Below are 23,338 nucleotides of genomic sequence, written 5' to 3'. Positions count from 1 at the left end.
CACTATAACAGCTGTTATTGTGGTAGAGGTTTTGTAGATTCATTAAATTGGACTTTTTTCTTATGAGCTTATTCCATTCCCATTTTTTGTTGATCCATACTTTTGCCCTTACTAGTCTGTGGTCACTTCCTGTATAAAATCTATTAAGCACTTTGGTATTATTTATTATATATCTTCTGTTGGAGAGGATGAAGTTCATTGTAAGTTTGTCCATTTGGGCTTCTCCAAGTCCATTTTCAGTTGATTTTCTTCTGGAAAAAGCTGTTCATAATAAAGAGGTTATTTTCTTCTGCGAATTCAATAAGTCTTTCTCCTCTTTCATTCCTCTGTCCAAATCCAGATTTACTGGTCATCTCTGCTTCCAGTCTTGCATTAAAATCACCCATTATGTGGAATTCTTTAGAATTATTTAATGTGGATTCTAATATTTCATAGAAATCTTCTATCTCTATATAAGTCATACCAACTATCAAATTCAGCCCATAGGTCTATAAACTCCATACCACTTCTTCTGCACAACCTGTACATTTATTTATTTGCTATCATTGCCCTCCTCCTCAACTCATCTGGATCATAACTGACAATAGACTTATAATCTTCCCCATCTCACTTTTCTTTTTCACTTCATCCTATAACTCATATCCTCTCTTATACAATATTTTTCCCTTTTTAAGTGGTTAATGCCCGCCAAAATAGTCCATTTTTTGCAGCTTACCATTTTTTTGCATCCTGACAGTTTCACTTCTATTAATAAATTTTGCACTAGGAAAAGAAAATTTAGTCATGCTTTGACTAATTACTCATTTTATGGACATATCTTACCTCACACCTCTTACCTTTTTTTCTCTTCTCAGCTCTATTGTGTTTCTGCAATCCTTCAGTTTCACACTTTGTCCTGTGAAGGACTTAAATATTACTTTCATCAAGCTCTTTTAACAGATTCTCTCACCAGTATCACTTTCCTTCCAAAAATCTTTCAACTTTCATGATGAATATATCTCACACATGCACTAAACATTATCTTGCATAGGCAACTCACTCAGCAAGGATGTCTTGGCTGCCATCATTGGTGCCATACCAACAATATCTACTTTAATAGAAATATACAAGTTTTTCTCAAATTGATGTAACTCAAACTATCACAATACCAATATATATTTATAAACCTACAATAAATTAATATTATTAAAAAAAATTGCTTGATGTTCTGCAGCATTTAAACATTCAACTATTATCAGTTTAATCTTGAATCCCAATTCTGTTTAGTGTAATTATTTCGAAAGATTGCCGAGTGAAATAAGAAGTGAGGGAACAGTGGTAGAAAATATTTAGGAGTAATGTATTCAGGAACACATATCAGTATTTCAGGTATAAAAGGTCATCAGAAACATGACAGCACATTGGAGTAGATGATATTTGACCAGAAATGCTGAAATATGAAGGTATGAAAGTTTTACAGTGGCTACACCGTATAATTTAGAAGGCATGGTCATCAGGTCAAATTTTGAATGATTGGAGTAAATCTCTCATAGTATCCATCTAAAAAAAAGATAAATAAGAAATAAGAATATGAGAATTACAGAGGAATTTCCCTGCTGAGTGTTCTTGGTATGATTTATGCTCACACTTGAGAAGAGGCTAAGAAAAGTCATGGAAGGAAACTTGAAAAAGAATAAGCTGGGTTCGGGTCAAATCCATCTAAAAAAAAAAAGAGAAATAAAAATGAATATGAGAATTACAGAGGAATTTCCCTGCTGAGTGTTCTTGGTATGATTTATGCTACCGCACTTGAGAAGAGGCTATGAAAAGTCATGGAAGGAAACTTGGAAAAGAATAAGCTGGGTTCAGGTCAAATAGAGGTTGTCGAGACCAGAATTTCACTTCACAACAAACAGTTAAGAAATCATAAAAATATAACAAGGATCTATGTTTAAAGTTTATTTTTCACTTGGTTATAGTATAATAAATTTAGTTTAATCCTTTATCCAAGTGTGAGCAAACAAAGTTTGCGCCTGAAAGTATCTTCAGGATGACTGGGGTAAGGTGGTACAATGTGTGTGCAAATGAGGTGGTAAAGTGGATGTGCAAATTCAGGGAAACTAGATTTGTTAAGGGGGGGGGGAGTAGATATACAGTCCTTATGGAGGCAGTTGAATGTAAGAATGAATATAATATGCCAGAGCAAATAAGGACAACAAATCTGAGTGGGAGTTAATATAAGGCATCAAGGTAGGGTTGGGGCTAATGGGGGTCTTAAATTCATGTACACTAATACTAGGAGTATTAGGAACAAGAAGAAAGAGTTTTTGGCCATGGTTGGCACTTCCAGACCACAGGTTATAGGTATTAGTGAAACATGGCTGACTGTAGATGATATAACTAGTGGGATTGAATGTGATGGGTATAGTGTGTTCAGGAATGACAGAGAGAATAAAATGGGGGGAGGAGTATTGTTGATGATAGCTGATGAGCTCCAGCCAAGGAGAATAGAAGTTGAATTGCAGGATAGAGAAAAGAGCACATTTGAGGCCATTTGGTGTGAGATTGCGGCTAGCAGAACTAAATATACAATTGGGTGCTGCTATAGACCAGGTGATGGAAAAGATGGTGGTGACAGTATGCACAAGCAAATAGAAGAAATGGGTGGAAGGAGGGTGATTATTATGGGAGATTTCAACTATGGTCGCATTGATTGGAGTGAGGAGAGGACACACGGAAGGAAGGAACTGGATTTTATGCGGTTATTAAGGGATAACTATCTGCGACAGCATGTAATGGAAAATACTAGGGGTCAGAGAGTGCTTGACCTAGTAATTACATCTGAGGATTTGGCTGTAACAAATATGACCACATTTCCACCAATCGGTGAGAGTGATCATAGGGTCTTAACTTGGGAGGTGGCTCAAGGTGTAGAATTTTCAATTAAGACAGGGTACATGTGGAATTATCGGGCTGGAAAGTATGACAAGCTTAGGAGTTTGATTGGTTCAGTGCCATGGCATGTACAACTGCAAGGACTAGAAGTTGATAGTGCATGGGAGGTAGTTAAGAAGTGCTTGCATGAAGCAATGGCTGACTGTATACCTCGAGTCCAAATAATAAATCAAGTAGGGGTTAAATGGATGAATAACACCATTAAGCTTGAGCTGCAAAAAAAGAAACAACTATGGAGGGAATTTAAGGAGAAGGGTGACCGGCAGGCACATGAACGGTATAAAGCGCAGGCCAGAAGGGTGAGTGTGGTAAGAAAAGCAAAAAAGGATTACGAAAGAACATTGGCCATGCAGGCTAAAGAGAATCCTAAACAGTTTTTTAGATATGTAGCAAGTAAAAGGAAAAATGTACATGGCAGATTGATTTTAAAGAATGCCGATGGTAGGGAGGTAACTGAATCAGTAGAGATAGTTGAGTTACTGAGTGAGCACTTTGCAAGAGTATATCATCCAGGTGGTGACATTGCAGAAACGAATAAACCAGTAGATTATATGGGAATTGTGGTTAATGAAGTGGAGGTGAGTAGTCTATTGCATAACCTCAATGTCAATACATCTGTGAGATTGGATGGTATACCAGCTCGTGTTGTACGAGAAGCAGTTAAAGAATTGTCAGTACCCTTGACCATTTTGTTTAATTTGAGTCTCGGGTCTGGGTTAGTCCCGAGCAGGTGGAAAGAGGGGAAAATAGTTCCACTGCATAAAGGTGGTTCCAAGACTGCTGTTATAAATTACCGACCGATTAGCATATCAGGAATCATTGTCAAGGTCTTAGAGAAATTAGTCAAGAAAAGAATACAGGATTGGATAGATGAAAATGGGATATTGTATGGGGGACAACATGGTTTCGTGAAGGGTAGATCATGCCTCAGTAACTTGCTCACGTTTTATAACACAGTGACGGCTGAACTGGATAGGGGTAATGGGTTTACAGTGATACTACTGGACCTTGCCAAGGCCTTTGATAGGATACCACATGGAACCCTAATCAGTAAACTGGAGCAGATGGGTATAGATATAGGGTTGGTGAGATGGATAGGAGGGTGGTTGAAGGATAGATATCAAAGAGTGGTTTATTCAGGAGTGGAGTCTAAAAGACGTCTTGTGACTAGTGGAGTGCCACAGGGCTCTGTTCTTGGACCACTGCTTTTCAATTTGTTCATCAATGATATTGGAAAGGATCTGAGAAGAAGTGTTCACTTGTTTGCTGATGATGCAAAGTTGGGTAGAGCAATTGTGAGTGCACAGGATGATTTGGATAGTTTGGAGGACTGGGCTAGGAAAAATGGATGTCAATTTAATGTGGCAAAGTGTAAGGTTATGCACTTTGGGGTGAAAAGAATAGCAGCAGTATATCGCATTGGTGGAACCATACTCCAGGAGATTGATGAGGCCAGGGATTTGGGAGTGTTGGTGGATAGGGAGTTGAAGTTTAGGGGGCACATTGCAAAAGTAACTAAAACAGCTCACCAAATCACTTGGCTTCTGAAAAATACTTTAACATGCAGAGACGAACAAGTTGTTGTTCCTCTGTATCGAGCCTTGATAAGACCCCATCTGGACTTCTGTGCCCAGTTATGGGCACCAGGGTTTCTTCGTGATGGGGAGGAAGTGGAGAGGGTCCAGAGACGAGTGACCAAGATGATAGCAGGTCTGTGGAATGAACCTTATGAGAATAGGTTGAAGATTTGTGGGTTGCAGAAATTGGACGATAGGCGAAGGAGGGGTGATATGATTGAGACATTCAAATTACTGAAGGGTTTTTATAAGATTGATCCAGAAGATATTTTTGAAAATATGACTGGTGGTAGGAGGACTAGGGGCCATGCATGGAAGCTGGGCAAGAGCGTGGTTGACAAGGGTGTTAGAGCTAGGTTCTTTACTTGGAGAGTGGTGAATGAGTGGAATAAGCTTCCAGAGTCTGTTGTGGGTGCTATGACCGTGAATGAGTTCAAGGCAAGGTATGATAGATACTGTGTGAATGTTGAATAGTTGTTCTTGACATGATGTTAGGGCCTCCCTCAATGAGTCTGTCAACTCCTTGGAGTTTCCCGGAACAATAATAATAACAATAATAACAACACCAGGGCAACTCATTGCAAAGGTGGAGCAAGCTACCAACAAGCTACCCAGTCGTCCTGAAGATACTTTCAGGTGCAAACTTTGTTTGCTCACACTTGGATAAAGGATTAAACTAAATTTATTATACTAAAAATATAAAAATAACCTGGTACATAGAATACTTCAACTGCATTCCTAATGTCACAATTTTTTATTGAAGATGGCAAATTAAATATGAAAATAGACACATTAAAGATATCAATAACTTATATACTTGATTTTATTCTTTTACCCAAGGAAGCAAAACAATGTTTTGCACATGAAATATATTCACGTCTGAACTTCTTGTATGTAGAAGCTAATGACTTCACATCACTTGCCTTAGTATGTATCCTATCTCTCCTGGGTCTGGCTCCGACTGATGAGACATTAATAAAGGTCGAAACCGGTCTGTGTAGTGGACCTTCCCATTATGCATAGCATTTTACACATCCGAAAGGGAGGGAGGGTGTGTGTGTGTGTGTGTGTGTGTGTGTGTGTGTGTGTGCATGCGTGCACGCTTTGCATTATGGAATACATACTAAGTCAAGTGATGTGAAGTCATTGGCCTCTATATAAGTAACTCAGACATGAATATATTTTGCATGCAAAACATTGTTTTCCTTGCTTGGGTTAAGGATTAAAACCAAGTATATAATTTCTTGGTATCTTTAATGTACAGTAGAACCAAGGTAAAAAAAAACCATCATCATGAAAATAGACAATATATTAAGCATTTCTGTATGGTAGCGATAAATTTAAATGGCATGAGAGAAATTAGCCAAACACTAAACTGTGATCTGAGAATCAAGTTAGCAATAATATGGTTGATTAAAGACTGGAGGCTACAAATATAATATTTCTAAGAAAAATTAGGTGAGTAAATAGATAGCACCAATGGCAGAATCATATTAAAAATGAATATATTAGAATGCTACTTGATATTATTAGCAATGAAAAATGTGTGGTTACAGCTGATCTAAGGTCAGCTGTGATCACACATTACAAGGTTGTATGGTTAATTAAACAGAATGAAAGAGAAAAGATTAGCAAAACAGGGTTTGCTACCATTAGAGAGTGAGATCTTTCTTGTATGGAGAAAAATTAGGTGAGCGAACAGGTGGTATCAATGGCAAAATCATATGAAAAATGAGGATATAAATACTAAGAAGAAACCTGATTTCATTAATCTTTCCTCACCCATTCTGTGTATGTGACCATACCACCTTTCATCACACTAATCACACATTCCTGAATACTAACAATATAAGTACCTTCCTAATATACTCATTTTTAATGCCTCTGTAGTGCAATTGGAAGAATGATAGTACTTTGTGCTCTTCACTCAGAAAAGGCCTAAGTTTGATTCTCATCATGACAGGAAGAATCTTTATATGCAATTTTTCAATTGAAGGTGAATTAGCCGATCTCATATGGATAGCAGGGTATTTCCCCCTGGAAACTTGGGTTTTTCATCCCGCATACAGAAAAATGGGTCTTTAGGACCGTGCAATTCAGAGAAAAGACTAGTGGTGGTGGTGGTGAGCAGTAGATGGCATTGATATAGATGATGGAGACAGAGAGTTGAGAGTTGTAGAGCCAGTGCTGCCCTCCCTCAATGAGACGTTGGACTCCTTGGAGGTGTCATGAAATAATAATATAAGTCTGCCATTGGTGCTGTCTTTTCACTCACTCACTTAAATTTTTCTGAGAACTCATATTATTATTATTAACATCTGACCTCCATGGAGTTAGAGACTCATCGTGGGAGCTACACACTATTCACACAATGCTCATCCAACCATGCCTTAAACTGATTCAATGTGTCTACATTCACAACACACTCAGGCAATGCATTCCACTAACCCACCACTCTCCATGCAAAGAACCTGCTCCTCACTCCTATGTGTGCATGCACACACACATCTTCCTTATACAGTTTCCAGTGATGGCCTGTTGTTCTATCCCCCCCCCATCTCCCATTCTATGAAAAATCTCTTCCGTGTTGATAACAGTCCCTGACTAGCTTATATGTCTCAATGATATCCTCTCCCCCCCTCTTCCTCCTATTCACGAGGCTGCAATTTACATTCTCTCAATCTGTCCTCGTACTCCACGTTCCAAAAACCACTGTTTGACTTTGCATTGATCTTCCCAATTTTGCATCATCTGTAAACAGCTGTATATCACCAATTAAACCCATCCCAATATCATTAAGATAATTGAACAATAGTGGTCCCAAAATTGGCCCCCTGGGTTCACTACTAGTGACCTTCCTCTTTCAGGATACTGCACCACCATATACAACTTTCTGATAGCTATATGACTGCCAGTCACTGATCCAACTCTGATATCTCATCCAACATTAAATAAATCAATTTATTTAACAGCTTGTTAAATAAATTGATGTGTCATTTTTAAACATTATTTTAACTGTTCTCCCTGCTTTCATTTTGTTCATTATATATATATATAATTGCAGGATTCAAGAGCAGTTGAGAAGATTAAAACGAAATGCAGAAAAAGAAAAAACGGCCCCTCAAAAGAAAAAAACTAGGAAAGAACAACCGTTATTGAAGGTAAGTAATATATTATTAATTATATTCATGTTGGTTTTTAATATAAATATATATAGTATGGTATAATCACACTCAAGTTTCTGTTATATATTTAAACAGATTTCACCTCCAAAGAAAAATCCAAGGAAGGAGCAGCCATTGCTTAAGGTATTAGCAGTATTTTTATATGATTCACTCTTTTGATTGATGTAATATTATAAATAATACCTAAATTTAATGATAATTAAAAACTTATTAAAAGTTATCAGATATGCATATACACTTATGTTTTTAAATTTATTATTATTATCATCATTCAGGCCTCCATTGAGTCAAAAGGCTCATCGTGGGAGGTCCTTTCTAGGAAATACAAAAATCTATCACACCTCTCTCCTTGAATTCATTGACAATTGTTGCTCTCAACACTCTATCAGCAATGCATTCCATGGTTCAACCACCCTCCAGGCAAAGAAACCACTCCTCACCTTCTTACTCACAGATTCCTTTCATAACTTCCAGGGATGGCCCCTTGTCATTGCTCTTTCCCTCTGTTCCACCAAGCGAAAGAACTCCCCAGTGTCAACCCTGTAACTACTTCTCAACATTTTAAAAGTCTTGATCATATCACCTCTCCTTCTATCCACCAAATTCTACAGTCCACATTCCCTCAGCGGATCCTCATAACTAACATTGTACAGTCCTCAAACAATCTTTGTTATTCATTTCTGTACCCTTTCCACCATTAATTTATCCCCTTCAAATCGTGGGGACAAAATTTGAGAACAATAGTCTAAGTGTGGTCTGAACAGGGTCTTACAATGCAACGATAACTCTTATCTCTGCAGGTCAGCGTCCTTCTCAGTATTGCAGCAATCCTATGCATTACCTTCACCACCTTTACAATATGTTCCCTGAATTTCAACTTTCTATCAATCATCACCCCCAGATCTCTTATCTCCCCTACTGCCTCCAGTACAGCTCCTCCAATCAAATATGCAGCCTCCCATCGATGTATCCCAAACTTCAAGACTTTACATTTTGCCATTAAACTGAGACCCACATTCATTTGCCCATTTGTCTAGTTTATTTAAATTCTCCTGCAGGGCTGCCACATCTGCACTATTACTAATAACCCTTTCCAGCTTCACATTATCTGCAAACAACTTAATATCCCTCTGCAATCCATTGACAATGTCATTTATATAAAGGTTAAACAATACATGTCCCAGTACAGCCCTGTGGAACCCCACTTGTAACCTTCAGCTGCCTTGATATTGCCCCACCTTAGACAACTCTCTGATACCTATCAGACAGCAAATCTTGAATCCAGTTGACTAACCTATCATCTGCTGTGCTGCAACTTAATCCATGTGCTGCAACTTTAAAATCGGCTTATCATGTGGCACCTGTCAAATGCCTTTGCAAAATCCAAAAAAATGGCAGAATATGCCTTTCCCTCATCAACTGCTCTTGTCACTTTATTATAAAAGGCAATCATATTACTAAAGCAAGAGTGCCCTTTAACAAATCCATGTTGATTCTCACAGATAAAATTACCCTTATCTGCCCAATGCTGTGTATGGTCCCTCACTAATTTCTCCAAGATCTTAATAACTACTAATGAAACACAAACTGGCCTATAATTAGACACTTCCAGTCTGCTACCACCCTTATGCAATGAAACTATCTTTCCTTCCTTCCATTCCTTGGGTACCTTTCTCATAGCCAGATTTTCATTGGAAAGCCAAGTCAACGGAACTGTCAGTTCTTTAGCTCGTTCTCTCAAAACTCGTGTTAAAATACCATCCAGTCCCACAGCTTTACTGACATCCAGAGTACTCAGTATTTGGAACACACTCTCCTCTTGCACCTCTAAACCTCGAACCTATCCTATCACTCTAGTATTAAAACTTACTTTTCCAGGATGAAATACTCCAATAAAGTGTTCATTGAACAGCTCCATTATGTCCTCTGCATTGGTCACTTTATTCCTATTTTTATCCTACATTGTCATTCTTCCACAATCATTTCTGCTCCTACTGGCCACATAGCTAAAAAATTCTCTAAGATTTTCTTTAGATCTTAGTGCCAATCTCTTCTCATATTCCAGTTTTGCCTTCCTCACAATACTAGTCACTCTCCTTGCCTGAGTCTTATATTCTTCATGCATCTGCTCTCCATCCTTCTCCTTATATCTTTTCCATAACCTCTTTTTCACCTGCAGTTCCTGTTTCATATTGTTTGTCATCCACTTTACACGAAGTTGTGTCCTCTTCTTCACTCGTGGAATACAGCTTACTATTGCTGCTGACAATTTCCCAAGCAGTAATGATATCCTGGCCTTCCAATTCTGCCCTTCATCTAACTGCATAAGTTGATATCTAAGACTGTTATAATCACCTGCATTATAATTCCACATACGTTCCCTTTTCTTTGATACTCCTGCATGTCTATTCATCTTCCAAGTCAAAACCACATGTCACTCTCTCCAACTGGGAGCAGATTTGTCATCTGTATTATCAGCTTTTCTGATGCTATGACCAAATCCAAAACTCTTGGACCTCTTGTTCCCTGTATTACATGCTGCCTAAGACACATGTTCCTCAAGAATTCTAGAAATTCCATTCCCTTATTACTACATGCATTTTCCTCTTCCCAACTTACACTACTGTAGTTAAAATCTCCCATAACAATCAATCTTCTTGCATGCCAAGCTCAACTGCCTAAATTTCTCCTGCTCCCCACTCTCTGTGCTCCTTGGCTTGTAGCAACACGTCCACTAAATATTCTGCCTTGCTCACCTCTACCTCACACCATATGCTTTCAAAACCATTAGTGTCACTGCCTTCCAAAGCCTTCACTCTTAAGGGACATAAATCATCACTTATCATATGCAGTACTCCACCACCCCGTTTTCCTTTCCTATCCTGCCCAAAAATCCTGTACTTCTATTCCTGTTATTATATCATCTTCCGTCAACCACGTCTGAGAGATCCCAATAATCTTTGGCCAGGCTGATGCTATCAGCACCACTAATTCATCTCCTATATATATATATAGAGAGAGAGAGAGAGAGTTATGGGAATGATAGAATGCAAGGGAGTGCTGGAACCAGGGATAGAGTGATGCTAGGACAGCAGATAAGCAAGGGAACACAAAGAGAAAGGGTTAGAGGAGAGAGAGAGAATGAGGTATGCATGTGAGCAATCAAGGAACAGAGTGGTAAGTGGTGTGATGTATGGAGACTTGATGATCTGCGGTGTGCAAGATAGGATGCCAGAGGAGTGTTTGCCTGGAGGAATGATAGAAAGTGTGGCTAGGCAATTAAGCAGGTGTAAGGGTGGATGAGATGATTGTGATGGTGGGCACGAATGACTGGCGAGGCAGTGTAAATTAGGTAGCGAGAGATCTGAGATTCATTCTTGAGGTTGTACAAAACAAAATGCAGAGAGGAAAGATAGTGTGTGTGCCCAGGTATGATAATGAAGAGCTGAACAGAGGAGCATTAATAATGAATAGCATAACAGCCAGAATGTGTCAGACGAGAGGATTGGAATATGTGGATGCTTGGAGGGCATTTGAAGACAGAAAGGAACTGTATGCAAGCATCCAATTGCATTTGAATAAGGAAAGACATAAGCATCTGGAAAGATTGCCGTTTTCTGAACAAATCAGTTGTCAATGCAGGGAAACTAGAATTCTCAGGGTGGATGGTAGCAGCGATGGCCTCTCGTGAGAATAAGTGCTTGGGGGGAAGGGGGAAGATGACATCAGTTAACACTGAGTCCAGTGAAGGGAGATAATGATGGGTATAGAAGCAGTGACAAAACATAACTTTTGATATTTTAGTGTTATTTGTAACATTAATATGTCAAAATGAATAATGTGACCTTCTCATAAATATCATGATAGTTTTCTTGCAAAAACAACAAATTGAGAATTCTTCTGGACAATTTCAATCTGGATTATCTTCTTCTTCCATCTAAGATGGGTTGAATCTTCTCTTGAGTAGGATCTTCCAGTCTTCTGTATTTCTTGCTGTTCAAAAAAGTTCCTTCTTTGTTCTGCATCCCTAGATCTTCTTTATTAATTTCAGCCAGGTAATTCTTGGTCTTCTGGGGTCTTCTTTTTTCAGTTGGAAAAGTATTGATTAGGACATTAGGAAGTCTGTCTGCGTCCATGCGTAATGTACAGTGTGGCCAAACCATCTCAGTTGTTGTTTTTTTCTAATTTTTTCTATTATTGTCTTTTTATACAATAATTCTTGTCTGACTGTGATGTTTGTTTTCTTTTCTATCCAACTTGTTCTATTTATTTTTCTTAAGTATTTCATTTCAAATGCCAGCAGTTTTTTCTCCTCTCTTTTCTTAACTGTCCACGCTTCTGCTCCATAGATGACTGTTGGTATATAATTATTGCTTCATATAATTTTTTTGGCTTGCTTAGATATCTTGTTTGTTTTCCAGATTTTCTGTAATTTTCCCATGGTGGTCCATCCTATCGCTATTTTGTGTTTGATTGTTTTGAGTTCATCTATTGTTTCTGTTAGTGTTTTCCAAGGTATATGAAGTTGTCTACTTGTTCTATTTGTTTTCCGTTTAGGGTGGCTGAGATGGTAGTTCTGTTCCTTTCTATTTTCATCACTTTTGTCTTTTGTATATTTATTGTCATGTCATATGTTTTACAGGTTTCGTTTAGCTTGTTTATCAACTTTTGTAGTTCATTTGGGGTTCTCTCAATAAGGACGAGATCACCCGCATATTTGATATTATTTAAGTTTAAACCATTGACATTGATTCCAGGCTCATTGTCTATTGCCTTCTTCTACATATATGTTGAATAGGCATGGGGATAATGTGCATCCTTGGATCTCTATGGATCCAAGGATGCCCCATTATCTTTGGATCTCTATGGGTTCTGTTGTGAGTGTGTCCTTTTTAATTATTTGCATTTGTCTTAGAGTAATATTTTATCAGAAACTGTATTATATATTTGTCTATTGCTTTTTCTAGTAGAATTTTAAGAAGGATTTCTCTGTTGATGCTATCGAAAGCTTGTTTAAAGTGCACAAAACAACAATATAGTTCTTTATGGTCTTCCCAGCTGAACTCTGCTAGTTGGTGCAATGTGAAAATTTGGTCTATTGTTGAATAGTTTCCTTGGAAACCAGCTTGTTCTATGCCTATCATTTCTTCATAGGTGTTTTTTAAAAATCTGGATTATATGTAAACAATTATAAGAGTTTTCTAGCCCTAATGTTCTTCCTTTTTTTCACAGTATTATAACACTAAAACAAATTATTAAAAAAAAAGATATTAACTGGCTTATTTTTTGTTATATTTCAAATCATTATCTCTAGAGGATAATTTCTTGTTACTGTACATGAGTGACAATGAGTCTAGCAAAGAGTTCAATTTGTAACAGACAAATCCTAATAGGTCATTTTTTAATGTTGTTTAAATGCAACATTAGAGAGTGACATATAATCAACTTCAATTTAACCTTCAAATTGATTTTAAGATTGAAGTTAGGTGGGTGTTTCACATCTATTTCTGAATCTAAAAATAGCCTCTCTGATGTGTAATGACTTTTATATAGAAAACTGGTTTCTTCCATTTGACCTTCTGTAATGGGGGTATACAGGAAGGTCTTAGAGTCCTAAATTGCTACTTGATTAATAAGAGAGGAAACATTAGGAAGCAGTGTTTAATGCAAGGCTGACAACACAAAAAGACTCAGAGGAAGACCGAGATCTAGGTAGAGTGATGTAGTTACCAGTAACTTAGTCAAAATAAATAAAAATTAACTTAATCAAAAATGTAAGATCGAACATACTGGAGACTTTACAAATAATGGGTTAATTTTATTACTATTATTTGGTGTAGGCACACGGTGATATCACTGCTCTTGTTTTTATAGTTTTAAAGTGGTTCTAACTCCTGTCTTTAATTTGAAAGTGTTGCAAAGTAATTCTACTTGTCAAGCTGAAGTGATATATAATTCATCAAAATTGGCTAAGTAGAATCCAAGTTTTGAGTGCTGAAAATTGAAGACAGAGTGGACCGTGGTCAACCACAAGTGAAGAACAAAGGACATTGCCAGTTTTACAGTCACACTGCAGTTGCTCAAGGGAAGAGAGGTGAGTCATGAAGTAACAAATGCCTGAAGGATCTGTTGTGTGATGGAAATCATATAACCTGTAGATACACCTGGATGATACACCTTTGCAAAATTATCACTCAGTAACTGAACTATTTCTTTTGGTTCAGTCACCTTCCTACCATGAGCATCATTTAAAGTCATTGTACCATAGTCATTTTTCCTCTTACTTGCTACATAATGAAAAAATCTCTTTGGGTTTACTTTGGCATGGTTGGCTAATTCTCTCTCATAGTCTGATTTGGCCTTCCTTACCATACTAGTCACTCTTCTTGCTTACACTTTGTACTGCACATGAGTATACTGATCACTTTTTTCTTTATATTTTCTCCACAATGTTTTCTCCTTTTTTTTTTTTTTTTTTTTTTTTTTTGCAGCTTTTGCTTTATATCCCCTGATCCACTTAATTCTAACTTTGTTTATCCTCCTGACCTTGGGTACTGCTACTCTCAAGCAATCTCTGACCACTTGCCATGCACTGCTGACATTCTTTCCTTGTAGCTTCTCAAACCATGGCACTGTTCAGATGACTCCTGAGTCTCTTATGATCACCAACCTTATAATTGAACATAAGCCCCTTCTTGACAGAGAACTCCACATGTTTGGCAACTTCCCAGAACAAGACTGCATGTTCGCTTTTCCCTATTGGAGATAGTGTCTGTCTTCGTTATGGATACATCTTCTGATGCTATTATCAGCTCCATCACTTCAAATCCCCTTGTCTCCTGTATAACATGTTGTTTCATGTAATTATTCCTTAGCAGCTGTATAAATCCCACTTCCATCTTGCCATGCTCCCTTTCCTTCCTCCTATCAATGTCCCCATAATAATTGTTTGGCTTACACTGATTGTACTTATCTGCCAATACATGTCTAGCACCCATCAAAAGTATTTTGTCCTATTTGCCTCTGTCTCACATCAGACAGCCTCAAATGAACCATCTCTCTTAGACCTAAAATTCTCTTTAACTTTTAATTTTGTTGGTTGTAATTCTTCAGCTATCATCAGCAATATCCCACCTCCTGTCCTGTTCCTTCTATCCTCCCTGAAAATACAATACCCTTTACATTCCTATCCCTGTAACTATATCATTTTCAGTCAAACAGGTCTCACTGATGCCTTTAATTTTTGTCCAAGTCGAGCTTACCAATGCCAAAAACTTCTCACCCTTATTCCTGATACTTCTTGCATTCGTGTACATTCATTTCAACATCCCTTTGTACCCATAGTTACTCTTGTGTAATGTCATTACCAATCCATTCGTATTGGAGACCTGAGGAATTCTATTTGGCATTGCATAATCATTACTGTGCACATACTCAGTTATCACAGGGGTGTCCAGACTCATGCTTGATTTCCTCTTCCCTAATATCACAAGTTTCCTTGATTTTGCACTACCACTCTCATGAAACAACACTTTCTCCAAACATCTAACTCTAAAACCATTTAAATGTATCCTGTTGGGCATATATATGCCCTTTTGTCCATCAAATTCACTCCATATATATCAATAAACTGCACACCAGTTCTCCTGCACAATCTTCTTATTGACTCATTAGCAATCATGGCCCTTCTCAGTTCTGTCCTATCATACCGAGGCAGCAGACTCACAATCCTTACTTTCTTACTCTTCACATTTAGAAGAAAATTATTGATAGGATGATGACAAGGAGTGCATAATAACTGTGCATGCATGGGTTTCCAGTCTTGAGTTTCCATAATGATAGTCAAGAATTATTTCTTGTTCTCCAAGGCATTACCTGATCTTCCTATCTCTATCCATAGAAGGCCATGTTAGAGTCACAGGTCACTTTATTATTATTACTACTACTGCTAGCAGAAATGTGTGAGGAGAAAGGAATACTGTTTGTATAACATGTATTGACAGAAGAATGGAATTATACAGACATGATGGATTGCATTTGAATGGCTTTGGAGTGAGTGCACTGGAGAAACTGTTACTAGATGGAAGTGCAATGTGTGATGCAAGCAAGAGATCAGAAGTAAGAGGTGAAGTCAAAGATCAGGAAGTGGTATTTAAGAGACAGAAATACCTGGCATTGGAAACAGTAGTAGTGTGAGAGATGAAGAGAGAGAGAATGGGAATGCAAGAGGAACAGGGAAACGGGAGAGCCTGGGCGGACAGAAAGACATGGCATAGGGAGAGTGGATACTAGAAGCAGTAGTGAAAGTATGTATGAGGATGATCAGCATAGAAATGGAATAGATTTGGATGTGAGTAAGGAATTTGAGACTGATCAGATATATGTGGTAAGCAGTGATAAAGGTGATTTGGCAAGGGCAGATGTGGTGGGGAAATCCCAACTACCAAGTGGCTTGGGTATGACTGGTTATGGACCTACAAGTGAATTGCTGTGCTTGTTTAGAAATGCCAGAGGTATCAGAAATAAAGTGATGAAATGGTTTCACTTGATTGAGTTTATTCCCTACAAAATCATTGAAATAAGTGTAACAGAGTTGAATGAAGATGATATGCTAACAGGAATAGAAATGGAAGGGGCAGTACTTTTCAGGAGGATAGAAAGGACAGGAAAGGAAGTGGGGAGGGCGAGTGCTGCTGATGATAGCAGAGGAATTATGTTCACATAACCATTGGCCACTAGAGGGCCATAACGTGTGTAGTGTTGGTAAGGAGCTTCAAAAAAGATAAGTGTATTTTGAGTAATAATTGGCAGTATTTCTTGAATTTTAGTGTTGTGCTATTTATTTTTGAGAATGAAGTGTATCTGCATTATTTATTAAATTATTAGATTTATTATTTTTTAAACAGAACACAATGGTGGTACTCATGAGATCACCACGCATGCATAGACAGGTGTGTCTAGATAAGCACCACGAAAATCAAGTAGCAATAATGAAATAGACTTTTTCAAAATTGATTTGATGCCATGAGTGTAATATATATATGCATGGCGGAGTGAAAGGGATGTGTTTGTGGCGAGAATGGATGGGAGACAAGGGAAGGTATGGATTTGTAGGAAGTGCAGTATATTATTAGACCATGAGGCAATAAATGCAAAACAGATTGAAAAGATAAAAGATGGCATAAATTAAAGAAATGGAAAGGAAATGAAAACTAGTGAAATTGATGGAGTGAAAGATTGCAAGCATTGAGAAGCGAAAGTTAGTGAAAGCAAGAATGTAGAAGTGAAAATAAGAATATAGAAGAGAGAGAGAGTAAAACTGTTGAACAAAAGAATAGTATGACTGATGTAAAGGTAGATGGATCAGTTGCATGGAGTGATACATAGAGTAAAGTGTGAACTTGAGCAAATGCAAAAATGTCTGGCAAGTGGATCATCTGATAACAGAAAGAAACAAATGCGAGATAAGAAAAACTAGAGCTTGATCAAGAGAGAGAGAGAGAAAGATCAAGGAGCAAGTGTTGCATGGTGATTCAATCATAAAAGCTGTGATCAATGAGAGTTTGACAAAATTGTGCTTTCCTGGTGTGAAAATTAATAATTCTAGAAAGGCTATTAGAGCACAAAAGGGTAGGGTAGGGTGAAAGAAAGTATCATAGTGGCTGGAATGAATGATTTAAAAGGAGAAAAGTATGGCATGAGAGAGAACATGAAAGAATTACTGGAAGTAGCAAAAGAAAAGAGTGAGAGAATTAAGATAGTGAGTCTGTTACCATGGTATGACAGAGTAGAGTGAAAAGGAGGGCTAAAATAGCGAATGACTCAATGTGTAGGTTTTGCAGGAGGAGTGGTGTAATATGCTGTCTGCTGCATTATTTATTATCTTTATTATTCTACATGTTTTCCTTTCTTACTTTACTTCCTTTATCTTACTATTGTTTATCCACCTTCCGTATTTATTAGTTGTATGCCTATGAACACTTAAAAATTTATTTGTCAGACTGCGCCATCAGTATATTCGGCATAAGACTCAATAAACCTTTTGGTAGATCTCTCTCTCTCTCTCTCTCTCTCTCTCTCTCTCTTACTAGCGTAACTTCAACAAAGTTTACATAAACAGTCGTGGTTTTTAAGTAATAAAACTGCGCTTTTAATGCCTTAGTTGTTTCCCACTCACAAATCCGATTTATTTAGGAACAGTGCGGTTGGAAAATAAAGGATCAGGCAGCACTCTTTTAACAAATGATTAAAACTCATTTATTTACATTAATATGAAATATACATGAATCAAACAACAGGTAGATTGCTTTCTCTACCCATCTAAAAAATCTTTAGCATAAAATTAGAACCCTTTCACTTCAACACTAAATAATCTCTTTAACGCTAAAACTTATTTACTCTCTGCTTACAAATTCAACTTATTAAACTTCTAGTTTACTCGCAAAGAGATTATTTTTACAAATTAGATATCAACTTCTAACATGCCAATTGACTCTCTTATGGACACTTCTTATTACTATTAAACTAATTCTTAACAGTCCATATACAACATATCTCCTAGATTATAAAAGAAAATATACATATACAAAGGGAAGTAACTTACAGAGGCTCTGTATCGCACATTCAGTCAAGAGTCTTTTACTAAAGTCTTTATGGCTTTTCTTTCATCTCGAGTTTTAGGCTTCCTTCAGGAGTATCTTGCTACAGCGGTATCACTTCGGGATATTAGCGGGCTTTTTGACTCATTCTGCGATACTCGAATAGCACATATTCAAGAGGTTTCAGCATATGGGCAAATTCTCCTCTGGATCCTTACTTCGGGAACTTCTGCTTCTTATTGCCTTTACTTCTGCTACTAATCGCCAATGACTGTAACTGCCGACCGGCAGTGACTGATCTGGCTCTCCTTGGTAACAGTGCTTCGCCTTTTGCTCTCTCGGCACCTGGATCTCGGCTCTCCTTTTTAGTAACTGGGGTCTTGTCTCACCTCTTTTCTCTGCCGCCACTGCTCTGGTTCGGACTCCGCTTATGGTCTGCAGTCCGCTTCCGCTCTGGTTCCGACTTCTGATGACCCTCTGCTGACAACTGGAAGCCCCCTCTGCTCAGCTCTGTCCCTTTTTATAATGCCTTCTCTGAGACCTTGCACAAAGGGTTGTAATCCCCTAAGAATTCAGCATGACTCTTTCATTTTCTTTTAAATTCAACCTGCTCTTTGTTCTTGTCCGTGCATCCTTTTGATCATAAGTTGCTGACCAGCGGAAAGTTGCTTGAACCTTTTAGACTGACTTTGGAGGTGTTTATGGCTGAGCTTGTAAGCACTTTCTCATGCATAAAAGTCGTAAACAACCTTTCTTATGCCCTCATAGAGAGCTATTAAACAATGCTCCGGCAGCAAAACATTGCCTTTGGCTTTAACAGTCTAAAATATTTCTTGTTTAAGGAGTATATACAGTTAATTTCCAAAGGATTATTTACAATAAAATCTAGCACAAAAAATACAGAGACACAAACAAGGTTATTTACAGTTCTCATGGGGCTTGACCTATGTAAAAAATCGATGTAAAGCACTTTGATATTTTTAGGCTACAATTGAGTTTTACAGTGGTGTAGAGTTTGTATATGCATTGAGTGAGTTTGGCAGACAAAAACGACTTATACAAGAAGGATGGTTTGCATCTGAATAGATTTGATGTTCAGAGACTGGAAAAAGTGTTGTTGAATGAAGTGAAAGTGGATGTGCAGAATCAGGGAAATTAGAAATCAGAGAAACCAGAATGGGATGGTTAGTATAAAGAATCAGGATAGTGTGGGCCTAAGGGGCTTTTGCACTTTATGTACACTAATGCCATGAGCATTTGGAACAAGCAGGAGAAATTTTTGGCATTGGTTGGCTCATCCTGGCCAAAGGTTATTGGCATAATAATAGTTAGTGGAATAGAATGCGAAAGGTATAGTGTGTTCAGGGAGGATAGAGAGAACAGAATGGGGGAGGAGTGTTATTGATGATGTCCACTGAACTGCAACCAAAGAGAGTACAAATTCAACTGCAGGACAGAAAAATAGCACATTTGAAGCTATCTGTGTGTGAGATTGAGGTGAGCAGAACAAAATATACAGTTGGATGCTGCTAAAAAACCACGGGATGAAATAGATGATGAAGATGGCTTGCCTCAGCAAATAGACTCGGTGAGTAGAGGACAGGTAATTATTATGGGTGATTTCAACTATGGGAACATATATTGGAAGGAGGAGAGAGAGAGAGGAGACATGGAGGAAGGAAATTGATTTTATTCAGTTACAAAGGGATAATTACCTGAGACAGCATGTAATGGAATATAATAGGGGTTCAAGTGTGATTGATCTAGTAATTGCATCTGAGAATTTGTCTGTAACAAATATGACCACATTGCCACAAATTGGTGAGTAATCATATGATCTTGACCTGGGAGGTGGCCAGATTTGTGGAATTTTCAGTTAAGACTTGATATATGTGGAATGGTAAGTAAGTAATCATACAGGGCTGGTAAGTATGACAAGCTTAGGAGATTGCTTGGATCAGTCCCCTGGCATGTAAAACTATGAGAGCTGGATGTTTATGATACATGGGAAGTGGCAAAGGAGTGTTTGAGAGATGTAATTGTAGACTGCATACCTGTAGTCAGGAGAGTAAATCAAGTGGGAGTTAAATGGATGAATATCATCATCGAGCTGGAGTCGCAGATAAAGAAACAATTGTGGAGGGAATTTAAGGAGAAAGGTGACCTGTAGGCAGTGGTGGCTTGAAATCGTGGGGTTGCTGCAACTTTCGAAATATATATACACACCGTAAGTACAGTGTATACGTGTTTGGATAAAATATCAAAATTATGGGAAAAATTTTTTAAAAAATTAAACATGAAAAAATATTGTTTAGTGTCGATAAAATTATACAGTTTGGTATTATTATTATTATTCCTGATACCTCCAAGGAGTCCGAAGACTCATCACGGGAGGACACCTACAACTGTCTCAACCACTACACCAAACCTCTACTACGAATCATCTCCATCAACGCCATCTACCATCCACCTCCACTATAACTAGTATTTTTGTCTGTAAATTGCGTCTGAGTCGTAAATTGTGTTCTGAAGGGCTGATTTGTCTGTATGCTGGATGAAAAACCCGAGTTTCTGGGAGAAAAAAACCCTGCTACCTCTGTATGAGATCAGCTAACTCACCTTCGATTGAAATCGTCCAGATAAAGATTCCTCCCGTCGCAACGAGAATCGAACTTAGGCCTATTCCATTCGAAGGGTGCAATGTACCATCGTTCTTCCAATTGCACTACTACGGAGGCGCTTATTCAAAATGACTTAAAAATAAAATATATTCTTCTTGTTTTGTTTCATGAAAAAATATTGTTTATTATTGATAGAATTATAGTTTATCATAATTCAAAATTACTTAAAAATGAAATCCATTATCATAACCCCAATAATGTTCTAAAATAAAAACTATAACAAATGTTATGTCTTTAATTGTAATGTCCAAATATTTAAAGAGATGGAGTAAACATGATAAGCACTACGAACACTCTACTACTGGCGCAAGCTGCATGTAAACAACAGTGGAACTGCGCAATGGACAGGGCCGTATTACGCTAATAGTTTGCATCTCACTATGACATGCATATGCTTGCGTGCGTAGCAAATACTAGCAATATGACACTGTGGTAAATACAATGCTGCTAGCGTCCTTCACCCGCCTTATTTTATACAAAATAAGAGAATTGTATAGGATTGTTGATGATAAAATTAAATATTACAAGCAAATATAAATAAATTAATAAATATATTTAGATATCGAAAAAAATTGGAGGTGCTGCATTTTCGCAGTGTCTATGTACGAGCTGCCCCTGCCTTTAGGCACATGAACAGTACAAGGCACAGGCCAGGAGGGTAACTAGTGTGGTAAGAAAGTAAAAGCAGATTATGAAAGGAAATTAGCAATGCAGGCTAAAGAGAATCCCTTACAGTTCTTTCGATATACTGCAAGTAAAAGAAAGAATGTATATAGCAGAATGATTTTAAGGAATTTCGATGGTAGGGAGGTAACTGAATCAGTTGAAAAAGTAGAATTACTAAGTGAATACTTTGCAGGAGTATATCTTCCCAGTTGTGATATTGCAGGAATGAGAGGACCAAAGGCTTATACAGGAACTTAGATAAACGAAATGGAGGTACATAGCATATTACAGAACCTTAATGTGAATGCTGGTGGTAGAAAGATGATAAAACATATTCAGAATATAAATTTATTATTCTACTTCTTAACAAAGAATTGAGCCAACGTAGTTTGGCAGGCATTCTGTTGCTTCTTTTTTTTTCCATACAACTGATGGTATGGCTCCTATTGCCTCTTCTACTACTTCTGCAAAGTTTACTGCTTCTCTCTTCATCAGGATCAGCCTCTGAGCATTGCTACTTAAAAACTTCGATTGTATGAAACATATTTTACAAATGGTTTCTGTGAAATCTCTTTGAGCTTGTCAGTGATTAAATTTTCTTCATATTCTTCAGGATCTTCCTGCTGTGCATTTAAATTTAGCAGGTCAGAATCACTCAATTTCTCAGAATGAGATTTAATTAACTTAGATTTATTATTAAAATAATAAAATAATAATAATAATAATAGATTCATTTGAAAAGCTACTAAAATCATTTGTACAATGTGGAAGAATGTGCTTTCAAATGGCTCACATATTGCTAGCAGTAATTTCTTTCGACTTTGCAACTTTATAACCAGGGGCTGAGATTTCTCTTATTTGGCCAGAAAAAAGTCTTGATAGGCATTTGCTTCCAAAAAAAAGGCTGGCTTCATCGACAAATGTTTGTTGGTCACAATAGTCCCCCCCCCCTTTCTTCCACAATTTTCTTCAAAATCTCTGAATAATTTGTGGCCACCTCCTTATCTGCACTTGCAACTTTGCTTGTGATTAGAACATTATGTAGGTTATTTCTCTTTTTGAAATACTCAAACCACCCATACTGGGTGGTAAATGCATGGGATTTACCATGCATTTACCACCTTTTCCATCATTGATAACCCCCTTTCTTTCAAGTTTGCAAAGACACTTAATGCTTTTGATTTAATAAGGTCATTGCTTAGCGGGATCTATTTTTGGTTACAATCTTCGATCCACTTAGAAAGAAGTCTCTCTAATTCATCCATATTAATATTTTGATTATGACAAGGTAAGTGCTCAAGTTCATGCATAATGAACTTGAGCACTTACCTTTCTCTTTGTATTCAGCAGCTTTGCTTAAAATTGCTCTTATAGTTGATTCACCCATTTTTGTGTTCTTGTCCTGTCTTTGCTCTGTACTTGCCTTGTTAATTTTTCTTTATTTCAAGTTTTTCGTCCAATGAGATTACTTTTCGAATCATTTTCACACTTCCACTTTTCTACTCACTAATTCTTTTACTCATGATTAAAGGTAAGGAAAATACTTTAAAATAAAAAAATAAAAAAAAGTAAGGAAAACAATTGCCAAGGAGGCACGAGATATGATCATCAAAATGCTCTGTAATTAGCAGACAACATAAATTTTGGTGGTAAATTTGGAACATAGTGTACATGGATATATGCAATATGCTATTAAA

At 37.4% G+C, this 23,338-nt stretch overlaps 1 protein-coding gene across 1 annotated transcript in view; it reads left to right on the top strand.

Moving 5' to 3' along the window:
- LOC150107422 (transcription initiation factor TFIID subunit 1-like) overlaps positions 1-23,338 on the top strand; it is a 960,372-nt gene that overhangs the window by 789,639 nt on the left and 147,395 nt on the right. The window contains exons 32-33 of the mRNA XM_090391850.1: positions 7,576-7,672; positions 7,772-7,819. Coding sequence (XP_090247976.1) covers positions 7,576-7,672; positions 7,772-7,819 — 145 coding nt within the window. The remainder of the gene's footprint in view (positions 1-7,575; positions 7,673-7,771; positions 7,820-23,338) is intronic.

This window comes from Typopeltis vanoorti, chromosome 4 (assembly GCF_054136105.1).
Source record: "Typopeltis vanoorti isolate ZY-2024b chromosome 4, IOZ_Tvanoo_1.0, whole genome shotgun sequence".
Classification (NCBI taxonomy): domain Eukaryota; kingdom Metazoa; phylum Arthropoda; class Arachnida; order Uropygi; family Thelyphonidae; genus Typopeltis; species Typopeltis vanoorti.
Note: the sequence above shows the minus strand (reverse complement) of the source record. Positions and strands in the feature narration are given on the sequence as shown.